We start from the raw sequence: 18,143 nt of genomic DNA, 5'->3' as shown, positions 1-18,143 counted from the left end.
CTTTAGGTAAGCTGGTCACGGCTGGTCTCCTGGTGGTGAGGCTTCACTAGCTCCTGCCGAGCCCGTCCAGGGGTCTTGGCATCAAGACTGCCCTTTTGTGCCTTCCACATTCACCCCGGCATGGTGCCCATCAAGTATCAAGGAACACAGCAGAAGAATTAAATTATTCCTACAACTAACCATCATTCCTCGTAGGAGGAGATTTCCTTTGTTGCGCTGCGAACCAATTATTTGCCTCAATGCCATGGTCTCTCAAGGTGAGCCTCCACGAACCACCCGAAAACGTCCACGCTAAAATTTTCCAGTCCCAAGCCGCATGTCTCCCTGTTAGCGCTCTGCGACTCACAAGAGTCAATAGAGAATGGTTCCTATTTGTCGGGCAAGGACCTCATCTCAATGTCTACGATCTACATGGATTCAGACGCCTCTCTGTTCAAGTGTTCCAGGCCCAGCCTATCCATGGTATTGTGACGCGACCTGGTACCGCACCTCCCGGCAACGAGCATATCCAGTATGTCATCATCTGGGGTGGCGCCTTCGTACGAGTCGGCAGGCTGATTGCCTTTGCCGAAAATGCAAGTCCACAAGCATTCAAGACACAGGTGGAGTTCGCGGAGGAATTCAGTGTAAGAGACTGGATTATTGATGCCGTCTTCGCCGGTTCTAGCGTAACTATGCTTACAGCACACAACGTGCTTTTGGACTTCCCTATTGTCGACAAGCATCCTGAAATTAGCTTGGACAGTGAAAATGCCCAGGTAATTCATGGCCCCGGTTCTTTTCTCTATTCAGGCAACCTACATGTTGCCACTCCAGATCTGATTATCGTGGCCGCTGGGACAGTCTTCGGCAACATTTTGGTCTGGACTTGTTCCCGAAATGGCACTGGCCAGGAATGGCTAGTCTCGGTGAAGCATGTTTTCAATGGACACAGAGGTTCTGTATTTGGTGTTTCCATATCCGAACAATTCAATCAAGTGGACAAACCTAGTCGATTACTTGCAAGTTGCAGCGATGACCGCACCGTCCGACTGTGGGACATCAGTGATTGTGAGCACTCGTCTCCGAGGTCAGACCACCAAGTTATCACAACCACAACCGGCTTCGGTAACGCCGAGGAAGGCGAGAAGTTCGAGCTGGCCTCTGCTTGGGGTCACACTTCACGTATCTGGGGAGTTCAGTTCGTACCCAGGATCGCCAACGATCCCTGTTCCGACCTACTGATCTTGTCAAGAGGGGAGGACGCTGTATGCCAGTTATGGTCTACTGAGACCAATCAGCGAGGATACTTGCAGCTACGACCTCTGTGTAGTGATCGGCATCATGTAGGCAAAAATGCCTGGTCCATGTCACTTGAGACAGATGGCCAATTCATGACTGTCGTTACTGGCGGCGCTGATGGTCAGGTAGTATCGAGGCCGTTTGATCTGCTTAATACAAGCAAGGACTTTTCAATCACACTATCAAAGACAGTCAAGGAGATCACCAATACATCACAAGCCCTGAAGCACTATCTCCCAATCAACAGAGACTCGTGCCTCGCAACCACTGACCAAGGTGATCTGTATCATATGGTCTTGCGGGATGGAGGACTAGGCTTTACTCAGCTTTACAAGAGCTCCACCCGAGGCGGTCTCGTGCTGTGCAAGGCTGCCGCACTGGGACTAGTTTTGGTAGCTCAACAGCGAGGCGGCCTATTCGCGTTGAGGCTTGATAGGGGCAATGATTTGCTGCCTATAACGCTGCCCTTAGGCGTTAGTATTTTATGGATGCGAGTCGCGTCTTCCAATGGAAGCCTTGCACCCAAGACATGTGTTGTTGCGTCTTTGGGGAATGAAGAAGCTCTCATAATCTGGTTGGGTTTGCGAGGGGACTCTCTTGAAGTTAATCACACGGTGCTCCGACTACCAAACACCTTCGTCCTGACAGCTTGTTGTTACGACGAGATGAAACACATACTCCTCCTGGGCTCCCGTGCTGGTGCACTAGCGGTGTATCCCGGCGTAAGTTCCAACTCGGACATGGTCAAGGAGCCCCTGTGTCTTCGGCGTGTTCATGGCACAGATTGTGTGACCTCGATCATGATCCTTGAACCCTCACCGGCACAGACAGCACTCACAGATGAATTGCATATTCTCACTACAGGGCGCGATGGCACGTATGCGATATATGGACTCGAGGTACACCACTTTGCGCTCTCCACAGTGCACATCTCCTCGCCCGCTTTCGGTCCCAACATTGAAGGCGCATACTTTCTTCCATCTGGAGCCTCGCCAGTCTCTGATACACATGACCTGATCCTATATGGTTTCCGGTCAACATCATTCGTTGTCTGGAACGAGACACAACAATCGACAATTTTATCCGTGGAGTGTGGTGGCGCCCATAGGAGTTGGGCGTACGATTACTGTTCCCTCTCCGCGTATGGGACCAAGATGACCTTATCTGGAGCTGGCCCCGCGTCCGATGAGTGCGCAGAATCATTCATCTGGACCAAAGCTGGCAAATTCAACTGGCATAGAACACGAGGTCCAGGCCACTCGATCATTCAGACTGGTGGTCACGGCCGAGAAATCAAGGCAATAGCTCGCAGCTCGAGACTTATTCCAGGGGCAGTCCTTATCGCCACAGGAGCAGAGGATACGGACATACGACTCTTTGCAGTTTCATCCCAGCAACAATATTCCACATCCTATCTTCCAGAGACGCAGCATCAAGCTCGTAACAACAGTATTCAGAGCAAGCCTGTTTTCCGCAGCATAGCAACTCTCAAGCGCCACACAGCAGGACTACAACACATTCGGTTTTCTCCATCCGGTGAGTACCTCTTCAGCTGTGCCGGATGTGAAGAGTTCTATGTATGGAAAATTACCTTCGATGTGCCCTTTATTGGTGTTGGGGCTGTGCTATGGGACATGATGCCGAAAGAAGAAGACGACTCAGACGCCAGGATAATGAGCTTCGATCTCCGGGATGAGCGCCAGCAAAGTGGCGCATCCTTGCACCATGACCAGGAACACAGCCGTGGGAGAGGATGTTTCACGCTGGCTTTGGCGTATTCGAACGGTAAGACGAAAGTCCTTCGATACAATCCATCTACCGCACGCAATCAGGGTACTTTTGAGAGTCTGCAAGAGATCACTTATGGCTCCTTCTGTGTGATGCAGGCATTTTTCTTCTCATCACCGGTCCAGACACGGTTAGTATCGGCTGGCACGAATGGCTTCGTCAATATCAGTCGCCTCGATTCTTCTTTGGTGTTCCACCCCTCGAAAACCGATTTCCGGATCCAATCTACTTCAGAAGTGATGGAAGTCCACAAGGTCCATCAAAGCAGTGTTCTCTCTATGGACATCGTTCCAGTTGGCTCAACAATGCATTTCATTGCTACAGGCGGCGACGACAATGCCATAGGCCTAACTCTCCTCACAATGATGCCGGCCTTACCCTTGACTAATGGTACAGACGGCGACTACAGCGAGTCTCACCAACACCACGTCCGAACAATCGTCATTCCCAAGGCCCATGCTGCTGCGGTCACTGGGTTGAAGATTGTGGGCGTGACACCCACTTTAGAAGGACACAGCATAACCGTGGTCAGTGCAGGCAACGACCAGCGCGTGAATCTTTGGAAGGTTCATATCGGCCTTGACCAGGCCACTTCTTCAATCAAGCAGCCAATCAGTGCACAGCCAGGCAATAACAAGCTACTGGACGACATCCAAGTGCAGAGAGCCGGCGGCGCATGGACGGCCGTTGCTGATGTTAGTGGGCTTGAGGTCGTCCAAGACCATGCCGTCGGTCAACCGGTGTCGTTAGCACACGAGGGAAGCATGGTGACAGGCCAGTCAGGTGACGGATGCAAAATCATGGTAGTCGGCGTAGGTATGGAATTATTCAGCGTGAAGTGGTAGGAATTAGTGTTGTGAAAGTAAATGGGAGATTCTCAACTTGTCAGGGATTACACTGACTGAAGCTGGAGCCGACCTACTGAGTACCTGTCATAGAAAAAGACTCCTTAATGGCGCCTGAAATTGAAGACTTAGAGACCGATCTGAGATACCCGAACCGACACATGTGGAATGAGGACACCAGATGATTAAAGTCCAAAAAATAATAAAAAGATAGTTTCTATGGGGATCGAACCCATGACCTTCTCCGCAACTTGGATGTAAAGGAGACGTGATAAACCACTACACTAAGAAACTTAGAGGACAAATTTCCAGCGTTTTCCTTCTCGATTTGTGTGTCAAATCAAAGCTAATTTTAAGCCGTAATATTATATATCCGGGTTAGTAGTACTGGTCATCCCCGCATTCCTGCTTCCCCTTTTTTGCCTCCTCTCCAACAGCTAACAGTGGTCGATTCCCATTCAACCAATAGGTCTTTCAACAGCATCCAACCCTGTGGCCATTTGTTTTCGAGATGACCTCGGGAGGGACAATGATACGGGTATGCAAGCACGGCTAAAAATCCAAAGATGACCGGGGCTAATTGGTGAGGGGATAACCGGGATAACCATAACCATGCCCGGTCTCGAGATGACCTCGGGATTTGACTCCCCTCTCGACTTACTCTCGTACTTCCTTTGTCAGTATCTTGGAATACTGGCCTTGCTCTCCATTATTGATACAGTCATGCAGCGGCCGCTTTATTTAGATTGCAGTTGTATTTGCCGTGCTAGCTGCCTTTCGAAAACGAGTCTTTGATCTATCAAGCCCGCATTTCTTTCTGTTTCAGGTCTCTCGACTTGTTCGTGTTCTTCGAGGTCAAAACTCTATATCATAACCTTATTTCTGCAAGAATGGAATACGACACATCGACCCTCAAAGACCCTCCCATTGCAGCGGGACACACAACCGAAAAGGCCAATGCTGGATCAGCCAGGGGCTACCTTCGAGCGGAGTCTGAACAGGCCGATGTCTCTGTTCTCAAGGAACCAATTACTTTTTCTTTCTCTGGCCGGACAGCGAAGAATCGAATGTTAAAGGCGCCAATGACCGAGAGACTATGCCACTGGAACAAAGAGGGAGAAGACATTGTATGTTTCCACCCACACTAGATGTGCAAAGACTGACGGTACCTCCTTAGTCTGCTCGAGGTGTACCCAGCCCTGAATATGTGAATCTATATCGCCGATGGGGAGAAGGTGAAATAGGCATCATAGTGAGCGGCAATACAATGGTTCATTATGATGCCGTCGAAGCTTATGGAAACCCCATCCTGGTTGATGATCATGATGGCCGAATTGCCAAGTTCAAGGAAGTAACCGACGCTGCCAAAGCGCATGGCTCGCTCATCGTCGCTCAACTGTCCCATCCCGGAAGGCAAGGTAACAAGTATCTCAACCCTAACCCGGTCAGCGCTAGCGATGTCCATTTGGCCATCAAGTGGGCGGGCAATGAGTTCGCGAAGCCCAGGCCCATGACAATCCCCGAGATCAAGGACATGGTGAAGTCATGGGGCGAGACGGCCTATCTGTGCTACAAGGCCGGGTTTGACGGAGTGCAGGGTAGGTTTCGTTTCCATCACTCTGGGACGACGCTAATTCGCCCTTCTTCAAAGTGCACTGTGCCCATGGCTACCTGCTCGCACAGTTCCTGAGCCCAACCACAAACAAGCGCACCGACGAATATGGTGGCGACCTCAATAACAGGTCTCGAATTGTGTTCGAGATCATCGAAGAGATCCATCGCCGCGTGCCAGACCCGCCGTTCATCATCTGCGTCAAATTAAACTCGGTTGAGTTCCAAGACAAAGGCACGACACCCGAGGATGCGCGAGATTTGTGTCTCAAGCTCGAAGAAGCGAGAGTCGACTTCGTCGATCTGTCAGGCGGCACGTTCGAGGCCAGGGCCTTTGAGCACAAGAAACAAAGCACAGTTGCACGGGAGGCGTACTTCATCGAATTCGCCGAGTTGATTCGACCACTCCTCAAAAAGACAAAGGTCTATGTCACAGGCGGGTTCAGGACTTCAGCAGGAATGGTGACGGCCGTTGCAGGCGGAGCATGCGACGGGGTCGGCATCGGAAGACCCCTGGCTGCGGAGCCGTACTTGGTCAAAGAACTGCTAGAAGGCAAGGTCAACGGTGCGATCGAGAATTACGTACCCTTGCCGCTGAATACCCAGTCAAGTGGCACTCAGTTGCATCAGATCGGCCATGGGGACACCATGGTCAGTGACTGGAGTGTTGAAAGCGAGGTCAAGAGGTGGATTGAAGCGAACGAAAAAGAGACGGCGCGGAAGATGAGTATCCTGCCCAAGGTGGACAGTTCGGGATACCCACCTCTGAAAGCCGAAGCTGGATTTGCCTACCTGCAGCAAGTGTGAGCCGGACACACCGTCATAAAGGTGCATACTGCAGAAACATAGAACATAGAACGAGGTGAATGAGGTGGGTAGACAGATCATCCGTTTCGACTCGGAAATGCTGGGGGAATTTCGTGATTGTTGACTTTTCAGCCGTTTGTATTTCGATCGCGGCTCCATGTCAACGGCACATTCTCTATCTCGATCTGTGCTTCATTCAATTGACGCCGAAGATCTCTTCCCATAACCATGACACAAGACGCTGAGTGCCGCTCATGCTTTGTGCTCAAGCCGAACCGAGCCACCCAATTTTTCGCGTTTCACTTTTCACTTCGCAAATCTAGAATTTCTGGAAAGACTTGACAGCCTTTCCGGTTCTTGGCAACACACGGAGGACGTTGAATCGGACCTAGATAGCAAACAACATCAGCACGTTGCAGATTTTGCACCCGCCCGAGATTCGCTTACAGTCTTGCTGAGAGGTCTGCATTGACCAACAGTGACTTGGTCACCTTCTTCGACACGGAAAGCAGGAGAGACGTGAGCAGCGAGGTTTTGATGTCTCTTCTCGTATCTGGCATATTTGGGGACGAAGTGAAGGTATTCTCGGCGGATGATCAGGGTTCGGTGCATCTTGGTAGAGACGACGGTGCCGGTGAGGATACGGCCTCGGATGGAGACCATACCGGTGAAAGGGCATTTCTTGTCTGTATTCACATCCACGGTTAGCATAATGTAAGTTTCACATTTGTCCGTGTGCCATGTCGAAGTTGCCAACGTCTCTTGTCGCTCAATTCTCTCCTTCTCATCTGAAATATTCTAGACGAGGGTGTTGGACTAACCGATGTAAGCACCCTCAATGGCGGTCTTTGGTGTTCTGAAGCCCAGGCCGACATCTTTGTACCATCTTCGTCCACCCTTGCCAATTCTTCTGCTCTTTGCGGCCTTGGATTTGTGGTTGAGGAAGATGTGAGGCTGCTTCTGGTAGGCGCGCTCGGACTGAACTGTCAACTCGGTCGCCATGATTGCGGTTGTTGACAGGAAGGTTGCGCAATTGAGGTATGTTGTCGTCCGAACGGCTTGAAATGCAAGATGTGGAAATCCACGAGGAGTTTTGCTGCGCACATTCTGGTTCTTGGCGCCAAACTTCAAGCTAGTCTATAAGGGGCAAGCTCAGTCTGCAGACAGGCACGTGATCTGGTGTTTACAAGTGGTCCTTAGCGCGATTAACCTTCTGGTGCAGGGACGTGAACCCGGTCGGTTCGATAAACATCCATTGTTACCATGCACCACCATTGATTTTGTATACTATCAGACTGAAACACTGTAGAAGTCTGCCGCGTGATTGCAATGGCAGACTCTTCTACAGATCGGAAAGTAAGCAAGCCAAAGTTGCGACAGTCAATCGCGCATGTGCCGAGCAGGGCCACAGCATTGAAGGACAATGTAACAACCGACATTGCTGCTCTTCATGCTCAACATAATGCGACTCAAGTATCTAAAAAGCGGTCGCGTGGGAAGAGTCTCGGCCCTGGAGGACTTGAGGCATTGACCGAGTCAAATGGCAACACAACAAAGGTAGCTGCCTCTTCTCTCTTTTGCCAGGCGCAATGTTGACAATAAACAGACTGAGGAAGCTTTCCAGATCAAATCAATCTTGAAACCTTCGGTGCCCCTCACGCCACCCAAATCGATACCTACCTTTGACGAACTGCGAAAAAGAAGCACAGGAAAGGGCAGATCATCAGCCAAACATGGCGCCGAAGAACTCCTCATTGACTTTTCAACACCGGGGCCCAACAGACAAGAGGGTGCAGAAATTTCAATGACGGGTGCCGAAAACGTCGCAGATCCATTCAGCCCTATTGCGAGACGGACACCCAAAAGATCTGTAGCATCAAATGCGGACACTCTGGAGCGGGCGCAAGAGGATGAGCTGAAGCGCCAAGCGGAAAAACAAGCAATCCTGGAACGACGAGCAGCGAGACGGAAATCTCTCGCGAATAGACGGGTATCATTTGCACCAGAAGCGACTTTGCATACGTGGAGTGTCATGGAGCTTGCGGAAGACTCTACCACCAGCTCGGCCTCAAATTCCACTCGAAGACAATCGTCAATGACAGCGCAACAATCACCAGAAAAACCGGTGCGTTCGCCGGAGACATCTACATCACCGTCTACTCCTGTGGAACAAACAGAGGATCCTATGTCTAAAAGTTCCCCAGCGCATCAGCGAGACTTGCATCAACAAAAACATAGGAGAGCCTCTGATCTCTCACAGCCAATGCTGGATGAGTCGCAGGATGAGGTGTTTTCCTCAAGCCCATCAGGGGATGTAACCACGAACAGCAGCCCTATGCGAGTGGAGGAAGGTATCGAGTCCTCTGATGAGTCAGACACAGATGGGGATACTGCCATGAGTATGGACGATGCCACTGCTCACACAATGAACTCTCAGGATTCGGGGTCGAGCACTCATTTTAGCTTGGAAGAACGCCTACGGCAGGCAGCAACACAGGCTGGAACTCCTGGAATTGAGTACGATGAGCATGAGGAGGAAGATCTGTCCATGGAGATTGCTACTGGAACCGTTACACATGCTTTCCAGCCATATACGCGAAAGCAATCCGCGAATTCCGAAAACAGTGCTGTCTACGATCAGGAGAACATTAATCCTCTCATGGCGGCTCATCAAACTCATATGCTACGAGAAAACGAGAGTACAGAAATGGAAGATGAGTCACAAGTCCAGTCAGAAGACATGAGTATGGACGTCACCAGAGCTGTTGGTGGTATAATTTCCCGACAATCTCCAGGCAAAAAGAGCCACAGATCGCCCAAAAATCGTGGAAGAAGAAGCAGCATTCATCCTCGCCGGTCTTCTGAAGGAGAGTCTGCCTACGATGAGACTATGGAATTTACAGTCATGCAAGGAGGCATCCTCGGCCAAGAGGATGAGTCGAGCCCGCAAAAGACTCGGACACTTGCATCGGACGAGATGACAATGGAATTCACGAATGTTGTGGGCGGAGTTCTTAGCAATGCAGGTCGCCGTCAGTCTGTTCTGTCGGAGCAGCCCGAAGGGAATGACACCATGGACATGACGGCAGCGTTTGGGGGGATACTCGAGCCTATTGAAGAGCACACCGAGCCACAGACGGATGTGGACGAAGAGAAGACCGTGGCCATGGACGTGACGAAGGCAGTGGGCTCCTTACTAAACCAGCATTCGCCTGCGACGAGTCGAGTGACTAGACAGTCGGTCGGAAAAACTTCTACGCCACCACGAGCACAGCCTTCTGCGCAGACTACTCCGAAGACGACTCCAAAGTCTCAACTTCACTTGGCTTCCGTTGCGTCCGAGACAGGCAGCCCAAGCCTTGTCCTCAAGGCTCAATTATCTGGCAGAGCTCAAAGAAGCGTCACCAAAGCATCTACAACGCCTCAACGGACGCCGCATTCAAGCAGATCGGCTAAGTCGCCCAATCGTCCTCAAGCTGGTACTCCATCGCATCAGATCACTCCACTTCCATCGCGTGCTCCAAGCCCGAACAAGACGCCTCTCTCAACCAATGTGACCCAGCGAGGTGCATCTCCAAAAAAGCTTTTCAAGGCTGAGATCAAGGCCAGAGCCTCGCCATCGTCTGCAAAGAGAGAAGCCAATCTCAAGGCCAACACGCTGTTCTCGCGAGATGCAGAAACTGGCGAGCAAACGCCAAGCGTCATCCTACGTGCTACGAAGGCGCACTTGAACGGACGACGATCAAGTGGCATCGGCATTGATAGAGATGGGATCGGTTCGCCTCGTGTTTCTGAGATCCTCGATAGAAGAGCTTCGATCGGCGAAACGTCAGCGGAGTTCAAGTTCGGTAGTACGGGACCAGCAAGATTGCGCTTCGAAGATCCTGAGCTGCTGGAACACGAAGTCGAGGTGGAGCGAGCGGACGAACACCGTCGAGAAAGTGGCCGTTTCATTATGGAGCAGGAAGCCAATGGACCCGAAGAAGAAACAGCTACCTTGCAACTGAAGGAAATGATTGAGACAATGTCTCCGAAGAAACCGAAACCCGGCAGGTTGAAGGGTAGAAAGAGTCTTGCTCCTGGTGGCGCTAAAGGCCTGTTGGGAAAACGACCAGCAGAACTGGACATGGACGACGAAGAGGAGGCCGAGTCAACGCCAAAACGTCTCAAAGCCGTATCTCGAGAAGGAAGCCCAATCAAGAAGGTTCACCTTCCCAAGCCACCCAGCAAAGATGAGACCACTGGCAGACTCAGTGTGAAGCTGCAGAAGTCATTGCAGGGAATGGCTGGCACAGGCAAGTCGACACCAACTATCGAGGTATTCTCGCCGACGAAGATCACCGTATCAGCGAGCCCTCCGGCACCCGGGCGATTCAAGGATGTTGAGACGGGTCACGAAGACAGACCTACCTCATTTGAGGACAAGCTTGACAATGTCGTCGGCGCCATCGACATTACAACGGCTCAGATGGAACATGGCTCTGGTCAAGCCGAACAAGAAAAGATCTCCCTACAAGAATTTCTCAACATGACAAACATCCACTTCATCGAGCTTTCGACTACCAAGAGAAGGCACACCATGGCGCAGTCGATGCCAGGGGTAGAGTCACCAGAAGGTATACAAATCCCCAGCATGCAAATGAACTTCGTTGCAGCAGTCACGACGTTGCCCCTGCTGGAGTTATATCAGCATGCTACCAGAGAGCTGAAATCCTACATCTCAACTGGCCGCAAAATAATTCGCTCAATAGAAGCCGAGACCTTAGCAGAACAACCACCACTTTTCCGCGAGTACCTGGATGCACGTCCAGATGTCAAGGTTGTCATGGATAACCAATTCCGCAATGGGAAGGCAAATGCTCGTTTGCAAAGCAAAGAGGGATGGTATCAATGGCGTGGACAGTTAGTGGACGGTTTGAAGACAGGTTTGGAAGGTATCAAGCAAGGTATGACAGCCGACCTTGAGGTTTTGCACCAACAGCAAGAGCTTCTGGCCACGGTTGTTCCTCGATTGCTGCAGGAGCAGTCCGAACTCCGTGACCAAACCAACTCGTTGCGACAAAGTCTGGAGGAACTCGATAGCGCCGACCACGAGATCTTGGTCTCTTGTCGCGACCAATTGCGACGTGCTGATGAATATCACCTACAAAGATCGGCGCATTTGGAGGATTTGCAGCAGCAAATGAGAGAGAAAGACGACGCTCTCGTCTCGGCTGCGGATTATAGGGTCGAACTGCAAAGTCAGATTGCGGAATCCGAACGAGTACGAGAAGAGAACAGAGTGTTTCCAGTCACGGATGTGTTGGCTATCAAAGCCAAGGTTGAAACACTTCAGAACCAGACTGCCTGGTGCCTTTTGACCGCCGAAGAGGAGGTTGATGAACCAAATGAGTTCGGTCCTGCTCTTGTCATAAGATATAAGGGCGAACTGCAACTTTTCTTCTACCCTCAAGCCTTCCAGTGCAAGCTCGCCGATTCGGGCCGGCGTCGGTCTGGGAGAAAGTCTACTTCCGTCTCAGGACCGTCTGCACCTATCAGTCTGACCTATGCTCCTGAGCAAGAGGACTTGGAAGCTGGTCCATCGGAATTGCCTACAGAGAAGCGCTTCTTCTTGCAAATGATCCGAAGCCAGCTCCATGCTTATGCAATGATGCCGAAGGGAGCAATCACTGCGAAGACATTGCTGTCGACAGTGTCAAAGGGCTGGGATCTGGCATGCAGAGTGTCGGAAGAATTGCGACTTCTCAACCTGCTTGGCATTACCACAGCATCAATTCTAGGTGATGAGAAACTTGGCGTCAAGATAGTGCTGCTTCTGCCCACACAAGGCCGAGTTGACATTGAGTTCGCTGTGACAGTGACTATATTGAATGATGGCGAGGTTGTCGGTTCATCGAATGTCACAGCTACTGCCGTGTATGGGCTTGCGATGGAGCTGCTTGCTGGGAAGAACAGGAAGGTGCAGAATGCCTTAGGAAAAGAGGTCGAAACTCGGACTCTGGGCGAAGGCGCTTGGGTAAATGCTATTCATGGCTTCAAGGCCTGGATCAGCAGTCAGGAGAAAACAAAAGAGGACAAGAAGAAGCAACCGTCGACAACTGAGGAGGTCGTCCCGACTCCTGTTGTTGCAGCTCCCGAACCCGCGGCAGCACCTATCATCGCCGCGCCTGCTCCAGTGGCTCCCAAGCGCTCACCTCTTGCACCAAAGCGAACGAACCTCGTACAGAAAAAAGCGCTGCCCGTCCCTAAGCAGCGACTCGAGAAGTTCAGTCTGTCCCAGCAGTCTCAGCATGGCCTCGACAAGGAGAACTTCAACCCTTCGCTTTCGGTGTCGAGTAAAGGAGGGCAAGCCGTGCCTGATGATGACAATGACCGGGAGAAGGAGTTTTCACGGCCAGCTATCCCGCCAGATATGCAGGAGGTCATGATGCACACGCCTATCAAGCGTGTGGGAGCTTTGCGGCGCAGTCCAATCTGAGACCACGATTTATGAACGTTTGGATGAATGGGGGCAGACCGGGAAGTCGAGATTGTTTTTGGCGATACCATAGCATACCCGGTGGTGTTTGTTGTTGGATTTAAGGTAGTTTGATTTCCGCAGCGGACAAGGCAGACTTGTAAGATGATAGCCTGCTTGTTACAATACATGCAATCACGACCCAGCCTACTTCGGTCTCATGAGTAAATCGTGTGATTTAGCGCTGGGGTGCCATTCGACGACAAACAACAGCGACGACAGTTTATGTGGTAGGAGGGACCTCCTGTTCAAGGTGGGCCCAACTGCTACTTGTTCGACGGCCCGACTGCGTTCAATCAGAGCTATTGCAAGTGAATGTGAATAGCAGCCATACTGTCCACAAAGTGCGTTTGATTCAGGCTATGGTACGGCTGTAGTAGCTCTAATTACCATCCACCACTCTTTCCACCGAAGCCACCACTCTCATCACTCGCCGTTATGGACTTCTTACCCGCTCCACCAGGTCCACCTCTCTGGCTCTTCTGCTGTGCAGCCTCATGTTTCCTCAACTCCTCGGGCACACGACTAATACTGCTCTTCATGAGCATCTGCTTCAAATCGTACATGACGTCCGTGTCCTCGTTGCCCAAAAAGGTGATGGCCACACCGCTCTTGCCTGCACGACCGGTACGACCGATACGATGAGTGTACGACTCAATGTTGTTCGCCATGTTGAAATTGACCACAAGGGACACGTCAGGCACGTCGATACCACGACCCGCCAGGTCCGTGGCGACCAGGACATCCGTCTTACCGTCCCGGACAGACTGCAGCGCAGCCTCACGCTGCTCTTGCGTCTTGGAACCGTGGAGTGTGACGGAGCTGAATCCCATGGACTTGATGTCTCTGGCCACAGCGTCGCAGTTGCGCTTGATATTGACGAAGACGATGATGGGGGGCCGGAACTCGCCAGAACTGAGGATCTCGTTGAGCCGCTTTTTGCGCTTGTCTTCGCCAGCGACGAACTCGACGCGTTGCTCGACCGTCTCGACCGCCTCGCCAACATTGCCGATGGTCACAATGGCCGGACGGCGGAGGTACTTGCGCGCAATTCGCTCGACGGCTGCAGGCATGGTGGCTGTGTACATCATTGTCTGGCGGTATCGTTCTTTGCCTCCAAGGTGGCGCGACATGGCGCGAACGTCTTCGGCAGCATCGGAGTCGGGTTTCTCGTTGGTCACAGGGAGTGCATCGAGGATCTTGTTCACGGGCTCTTCGAAGCCGAGGTCGATCATGCGATCTGCTTCGTCCATGATGACGTAGCAGCACTGTTCGAGGACGATGATCCGGCGTTCGATGCAGTCGACAAGACGACCGGGCGTGGCAATGATGATTTCCGCACCGTTGCGTAGGTTGTATGCTTGCTCTTCAATGGAGTGACCACCGACAATGGACACAACGGTGAAGCCGAGCGGTGAGGCGAACTTACGAGCTTCGAGCTCGATCTGTTGAGCAAGTTCACGTGTCGGAGCGAGGATAATCGCATAAGGACCGTTATTCCGTCGCCATTCGTCTTCATCGAGGCGAGGTAGCTCGGCAATGTAGACGAGTAGCGGAAGCAGGAATGCAGCTGTTTTACCGGAACCCGTGACTGCGACACCAATAAGATCGCGATTCTGGAGAGCAATGGGAATTGCAGCTCTTTGAACGGCTGACGGCTCGGTGTAGCCAACCTGATCGATGATATCGAGCAAGCGTCGTGGCAGATTCGACTCTTTCCAGTTGCGCATGGGGTTTGGGATGCCGCCGCCTTTTGTACTGATGTTAAAGTCTTCCTTGAAGATACGCCAATCTCGCTCCCGCATCTGGTCGAGTCTCTTCTCACTCCAGTGCTTATCGATCGCCATCCGGTTCGACTCTTCTTTCCGTTTCCGCTCCATCTCCATGATCTCTTGTGCTCGTGCAGCTCCAGCCTCGCTGTCTCTCGATTGTAATGCTTCTGCATATTTGCGAGCAGCCTCGTCCGCAGCCTGCTCATCGAATCCTCCCAGCCGCCCTCGCCCAAAGAAACTTGGTTGTGCGCGATTGTTGTAGATTGGATTGTAGTCTGGAGTCGTATCTTCCTCGGCATTCCACTCAAAGTTGAATTTCTTCTCGGTCGTACGCCGTCTCTTCTTGGATGCGGAAAATGTCGAAACGTTTATGTCTGCACCCATGTACCGCTGCTTGATCAGTTCAGCTGCTGCCTTTTCAGGCCGGTCGTCATCTGCTTGTCGCTTTTGTGCCCTTGAGTCGCCACCAAAAGCTATGGATTTCGGTGCCGGAGGTGGATTGAGATCAACGCCCTTGTTATGTTCCCTGGATCGCATCGCACTAGGGCCAGTAGGAACATCTCCATTGCGCAAAGCCCGAGGTCCTGTTGGGGCGGTAGATGGCTTGGGCCTCTCAGTCTCAGTCCTCTCATTTTGATGTTTAGCTCCATTTGAGGCTTCAACTTCTTTTGCCCGCTTCTCCAAGGCAAGTCGTTCACGCTCTGCGCGAGACAGGAATTTTGGCTTGCTTGCTGCCATGTCGGCCTCCCTTTTCTTCCTGAGCAATTCCTCCACACTTAATGGCGCAGCCCTCGGTTTCATCTTCTTGGTGGGCTGGTTGCTATCGGAGGGAGGAGGAGGAGGAACAACACGAGTATCGGACGGAGGGGGAGGGGGTGCTGGTGCTGGTGGAGGTGGAGGCGGCACTGCCATGCTGAAAGAGGGCGACGGGGGTTCGCAGCCAACAAAGAACTGAATAGAATATTGAAATAGTAGGAGAGACCGCAATATGGAGTAGAACAAGTCTTCGTGGAAGTCGCCTACCGCGGTCTCGTGGGTGAATCGTGTAATTTAGTGTTAGGCTGCCATTAGACGACAAACAGCAGCGAGGACAATTTGTGCACAGGATGGCCTCCTGTTCAAGGCGACGTCTAGTACTGTATATGTGGTAATCCGGGGTCCCCGTTCAATGCGAGGTCCAACTGCTGCTTTGACGATTCAAGCGGCGGCTGTTTTACACCCCGGTTCAGCGAGTTTCGTTATGCGATTTACTCATGATACCATAGTGTCTGTTAGATCGAGAAGCAAAAGAACATAGGCAGAGAGCCCCGCAGGCAAAAAGAAATGACGCAGTCAGACCGAGGCTGATACTTAAAAGCGGGCAGAAACACGGTATAACACTGTCAGGCAGAAACTATTTTCTTCAGCCAGGCACCTGCGGAATATACATAGTACACGTGAATGTGGCGCTTCGCTTCCCTCTGAGCCGCTGGGATATCCGCTACGGCGACACGTAGAAGCCGCGAATCTCCAGTACTTTTGCCGTACGGAGTATGCTCAACAAACGTCTTATATAATCGACGAGCAAGCAGCTTTCCTCCTTACTGCCTTTATAGATTGCGCGCACCAGGCACGCCGAGGAGTGCTAGATCCGTCGTAAGTGCTTCATAAGAGACGCGATGTCTCCTTTAACCAAAAATCAATCTGTCCAAATTCCATTTCCGTGTACTACGGTATTCGATGTCTCTGAAGCCTCAACGAAGCGGCAGAACCGATTACATCAAGCTGGCAGGAGATTCTCATTCTGAGACTTCCAAGAACTACTTCTTCGGCGTCTTGTGCCCATCATACGTGGTATAAGCCCCATTATACAGCCCGTTATTTCCACCAGCGGTAATTGATCCGGCGTTCTGGTTTGCCCCAACGCCAGGCGTGTTGGCAGCGAATTTGTCCAACTCGGCTCTGTCCATGCCAGTGTACTTCTGCAGGTCCTCATCCGAGATCTTCGAGGATCCATCCGCGTTGCGGCCGTTCTTGAAATTGGTAAATGATTTGTACTTGTCGCCCAGGAAGCCCATGTTGAAATATTGCGCAAAAGTTCTCGCTTCGAAATTCGATGTCTTTCGGAGTCTGTCTCGCTACGGTGCTGGGCTTGTCGAATATCACGTTGGAAGGTGGTGTTTCTTTGTCTGTAGTACTCACGACATTGACTTGAAGGCGGTTATCCTATATATACTTTTGCAAGTAGCCTTCTTAACCGCGCGGTGGCCTTGAGGCCATGTTCTCCCCACATGATCATTCTGCGGGATGGTTGTTTTAAAAATAGTATCGACCAAAGATCGACCATCGCCTCGCTTCCCCATAACCGACCTTCGGGAATCTCCATTGTCCACTCACTCCTCTGCCTTTGCGGCGCGTGGTGGCCCTACATTCAGCATAAGCAACGCTTGAGTGATTGTCTGGAATTATACGAATACTGCGAGGCATCCAAAGACAGTATGCTCGCCAGACCCCATGACATAATCCCCTAACTTCAATAAGGCCTTGATATGGTTCGGATATCCTTAACCCCGGATGTAAGGCAAATAAAACTTATCACTTGTATATGTGCTTGCATGAGCACGTCCATGTAGCCTCTTCTCACCTCTTACACCGTGCGTAAGCCTTGGTGCAAGCACATCCCGAACTCTGTGGCACAAAACAAACTCCTTGTGGAACTTCATTGCGATAACTCCAATCGCCGCAGGATACCTGACCTGGGCCGCAGACTATCCTATATACTGGTTCAAGTAAGCAAAGCAAAGGTCAACTTCAGTCTATATCTCGTGTCTCTGTCCCCTTCCGTCTTCCGCCACATCAACATGCCTCTTTCACTGCTGCAAATATGTCCAACTCCCGGTCCAACTCCGTTTCGATCCACAAGGACCTCTCTCAGGGGTTCATACTTTCCGTGAAAGTCTACATCTCACCGGCTGATGTGCCGCGTTTTCTCTCCCTCTTCAACCCGGCCTACGACGCCGTCCTCGCCGAGGCTGAATGCCGCTTCCTCATCGTCGCCCAGCCCTCGTCACAAGAAGATGAAAATGTAACATGCCTGTCCTGGATCGAAGGCTGGTCCAAGCCGCCACATTGGTTCATGGGCGTGCAGATGAACAAAGCTTACTACGAATCCTACCTGAGCGAGACGACGGCCATGTTCGTCAAACCGAGATGGCATGAAATTCTGGTTGCAGAGGAAGGCTTGTGCCATCTCAAATTACCGGAAAGCGAGACGACGAGCAAAGACATGTAGAGGAAAAAGGGAACAGGGATATGTTAAAACATTATCAACATTGAGATTTCAAAAGGCTGTATACGCCGAACTCGTCCTTTTGTCTGCCTTCATTTCTGTTTTGTAACAGGCTAATTGCGTGATTGTCAAGTCGTGATCGTCAATAGTTGCCGTTTCATGGCCTCGCTCGCCCGAGTCGATGCACGCCAAAAGGAATGCCTGTTTGAATCTGGGCGACACTGCTTCCACACCTGTCCGTAAGGAGCACCTTC

At 51.5% G+C, this 18,143-nt stretch overlaps 6 protein-coding genes and 1 non-coding gene across 7 annotated transcripts; 3 read left to right on the top strand and 4 right to left on the bottom strand.

Moving 5' to 3' along the window:
* Positions 1 to 147: 147 nt before the first annotated feature.
* On the top strand, positions 148 to 4,028 carry PV05_02021 (uncharacterized protein). The gene is made up of 2 exons (XM_013467090.1): positions 148 to 257; positions 306 to 4,028. The coding sequence occupies exons 1-2, from the start codon at positions 240 to 242 to the stop codon at positions 3,912 to 3,914; spliced, it is 3,627 nt and encodes a 1,208-aa protein (XP_013322544.1). The 5' UTR covers positions 148 to 239; the 3' UTR covers positions 3,915 to 4,028.
* A 97-nt stretch (positions 4,029 to 4,125) lies between these two features.
* Positions 4,126 to 4,208, bottom strand: PV05_02020. Its single transcript has one exon. It is a non-coding gene; the product is annotated as a tRNA-Val (tRNA).
* Positions 4,209 to 4,590: 382 nt separating this feature from the next.
* Positions 4,591 to 6,448, top strand: PV05_02019 (uncharacterized protein). Its single transcript, XM_013467089.1, has 3 exons — positions 4,591 to 5,041; positions 5,092 to 5,512; positions 5,566 to 6,448. Exons 1-3 carry the CDS (start codon positions 4,805 to 4,807, stop codon positions 6,330 to 6,332), a joined length of 1,425 nt encoding a protein of 474 aa, XP_013322543.1. The 5' UTR covers positions 4,591 to 4,804; the 3' UTR covers positions 6,333 to 6,448.
* Positions 6,228 to 7,393, bottom strand: PV05_02018 (40S ribosomal protein S11). Its single transcript, XM_013467088.1, has 3 exons — positions 7,154 to 7,393; positions 6,780 to 7,018; positions 6,228 to 6,720 (listed from the first exon to the last, which is right to left on the bottom strand). The coding sequence occupies exons 1-3, from the start codon at positions 7,332 to 7,334 to the stop codon at positions 6,652 to 6,654; spliced, it is 489 nt and encodes a 162-aa protein (XP_013322542.1). The 5' UTR covers positions 7,335 to 7,393; the 3' UTR covers positions 6,228 to 6,651.
* Positions 7,394 to 7,571: 178 nt separating this feature from the next.
* On the top strand, positions 7,572 to 12,993 carry PV05_02017 (uncharacterized protein). The gene is made up of 2 exons (XM_013467087.1): positions 7,572 to 7,889; positions 7,939 to 12,993. The coding sequence occupies exons 1-2, from the start codon at positions 7,662 to 7,664 to the stop codon at positions 12,808 to 12,810; spliced, it is 5,100 nt and encodes a 1,699-aa protein (XP_013322541.1). The 5' UTR covers positions 7,572 to 7,661; the 3' UTR covers positions 12,811 to 12,993.
* Positions 12,994 to 13,180: 187 nt separating this feature from the next.
* PV05_02016 (pre-mRNA-splicing ATP-dependent RNA helicase prp28) lies at positions 13,181 to 15,866 on the bottom strand. The gene has a single exon (XM_013467086.1). The coding sequence runs from the start codon at positions 15,531 to 15,533 to the stop codon at positions 13,236 to 13,238; it is 2,298 nt and encodes a 765-aa protein (XP_013322540.1). The 5' UTR covers positions 15,534 to 15,866; the 3' UTR covers positions 13,181 to 13,235.
* Positions 15,867 to 16,210: 344 nt separating this feature from the next.
* PV05_02015 (uncharacterized protein) lies at positions 16,211 to 16,678 on the bottom strand (the record flags this gene model as incomplete). The annotated part of the gene is made up of 2 exons (XM_013467085.1): positions 16,211 to 16,286; positions 16,452 to 16,678. The coding sequence occupies 2 exons, from the start codon at positions 16,676 to 16,678 to the stop codon at positions 16,211 to 16,213; spliced, it is 303 nt and encodes a 100-aa protein (XP_013322539.1).
* Positions 16,679 to 18,143: the final 1,465 nt, after the last annotated feature.

The sequence above is a fragment of the Exophiala xenobiotica genome, assembly GCF_000835505.1.
Source record: "Exophiala xenobiotica strain CBS 118157 unplaced genomic scaffold supercont1.1, whole genome shotgun sequence".
NCBI classification, from domain to species: Eukaryota; Fungi; Ascomycota; class Eurotiomycetes; order Chaetothyriales; family Herpotrichiellaceae; genus Exophiala; species Exophiala xenobiotica.
Note: the sequence above shows the minus strand (reverse complement) of the source record. Positions and strands in the feature narration are given on the sequence as shown.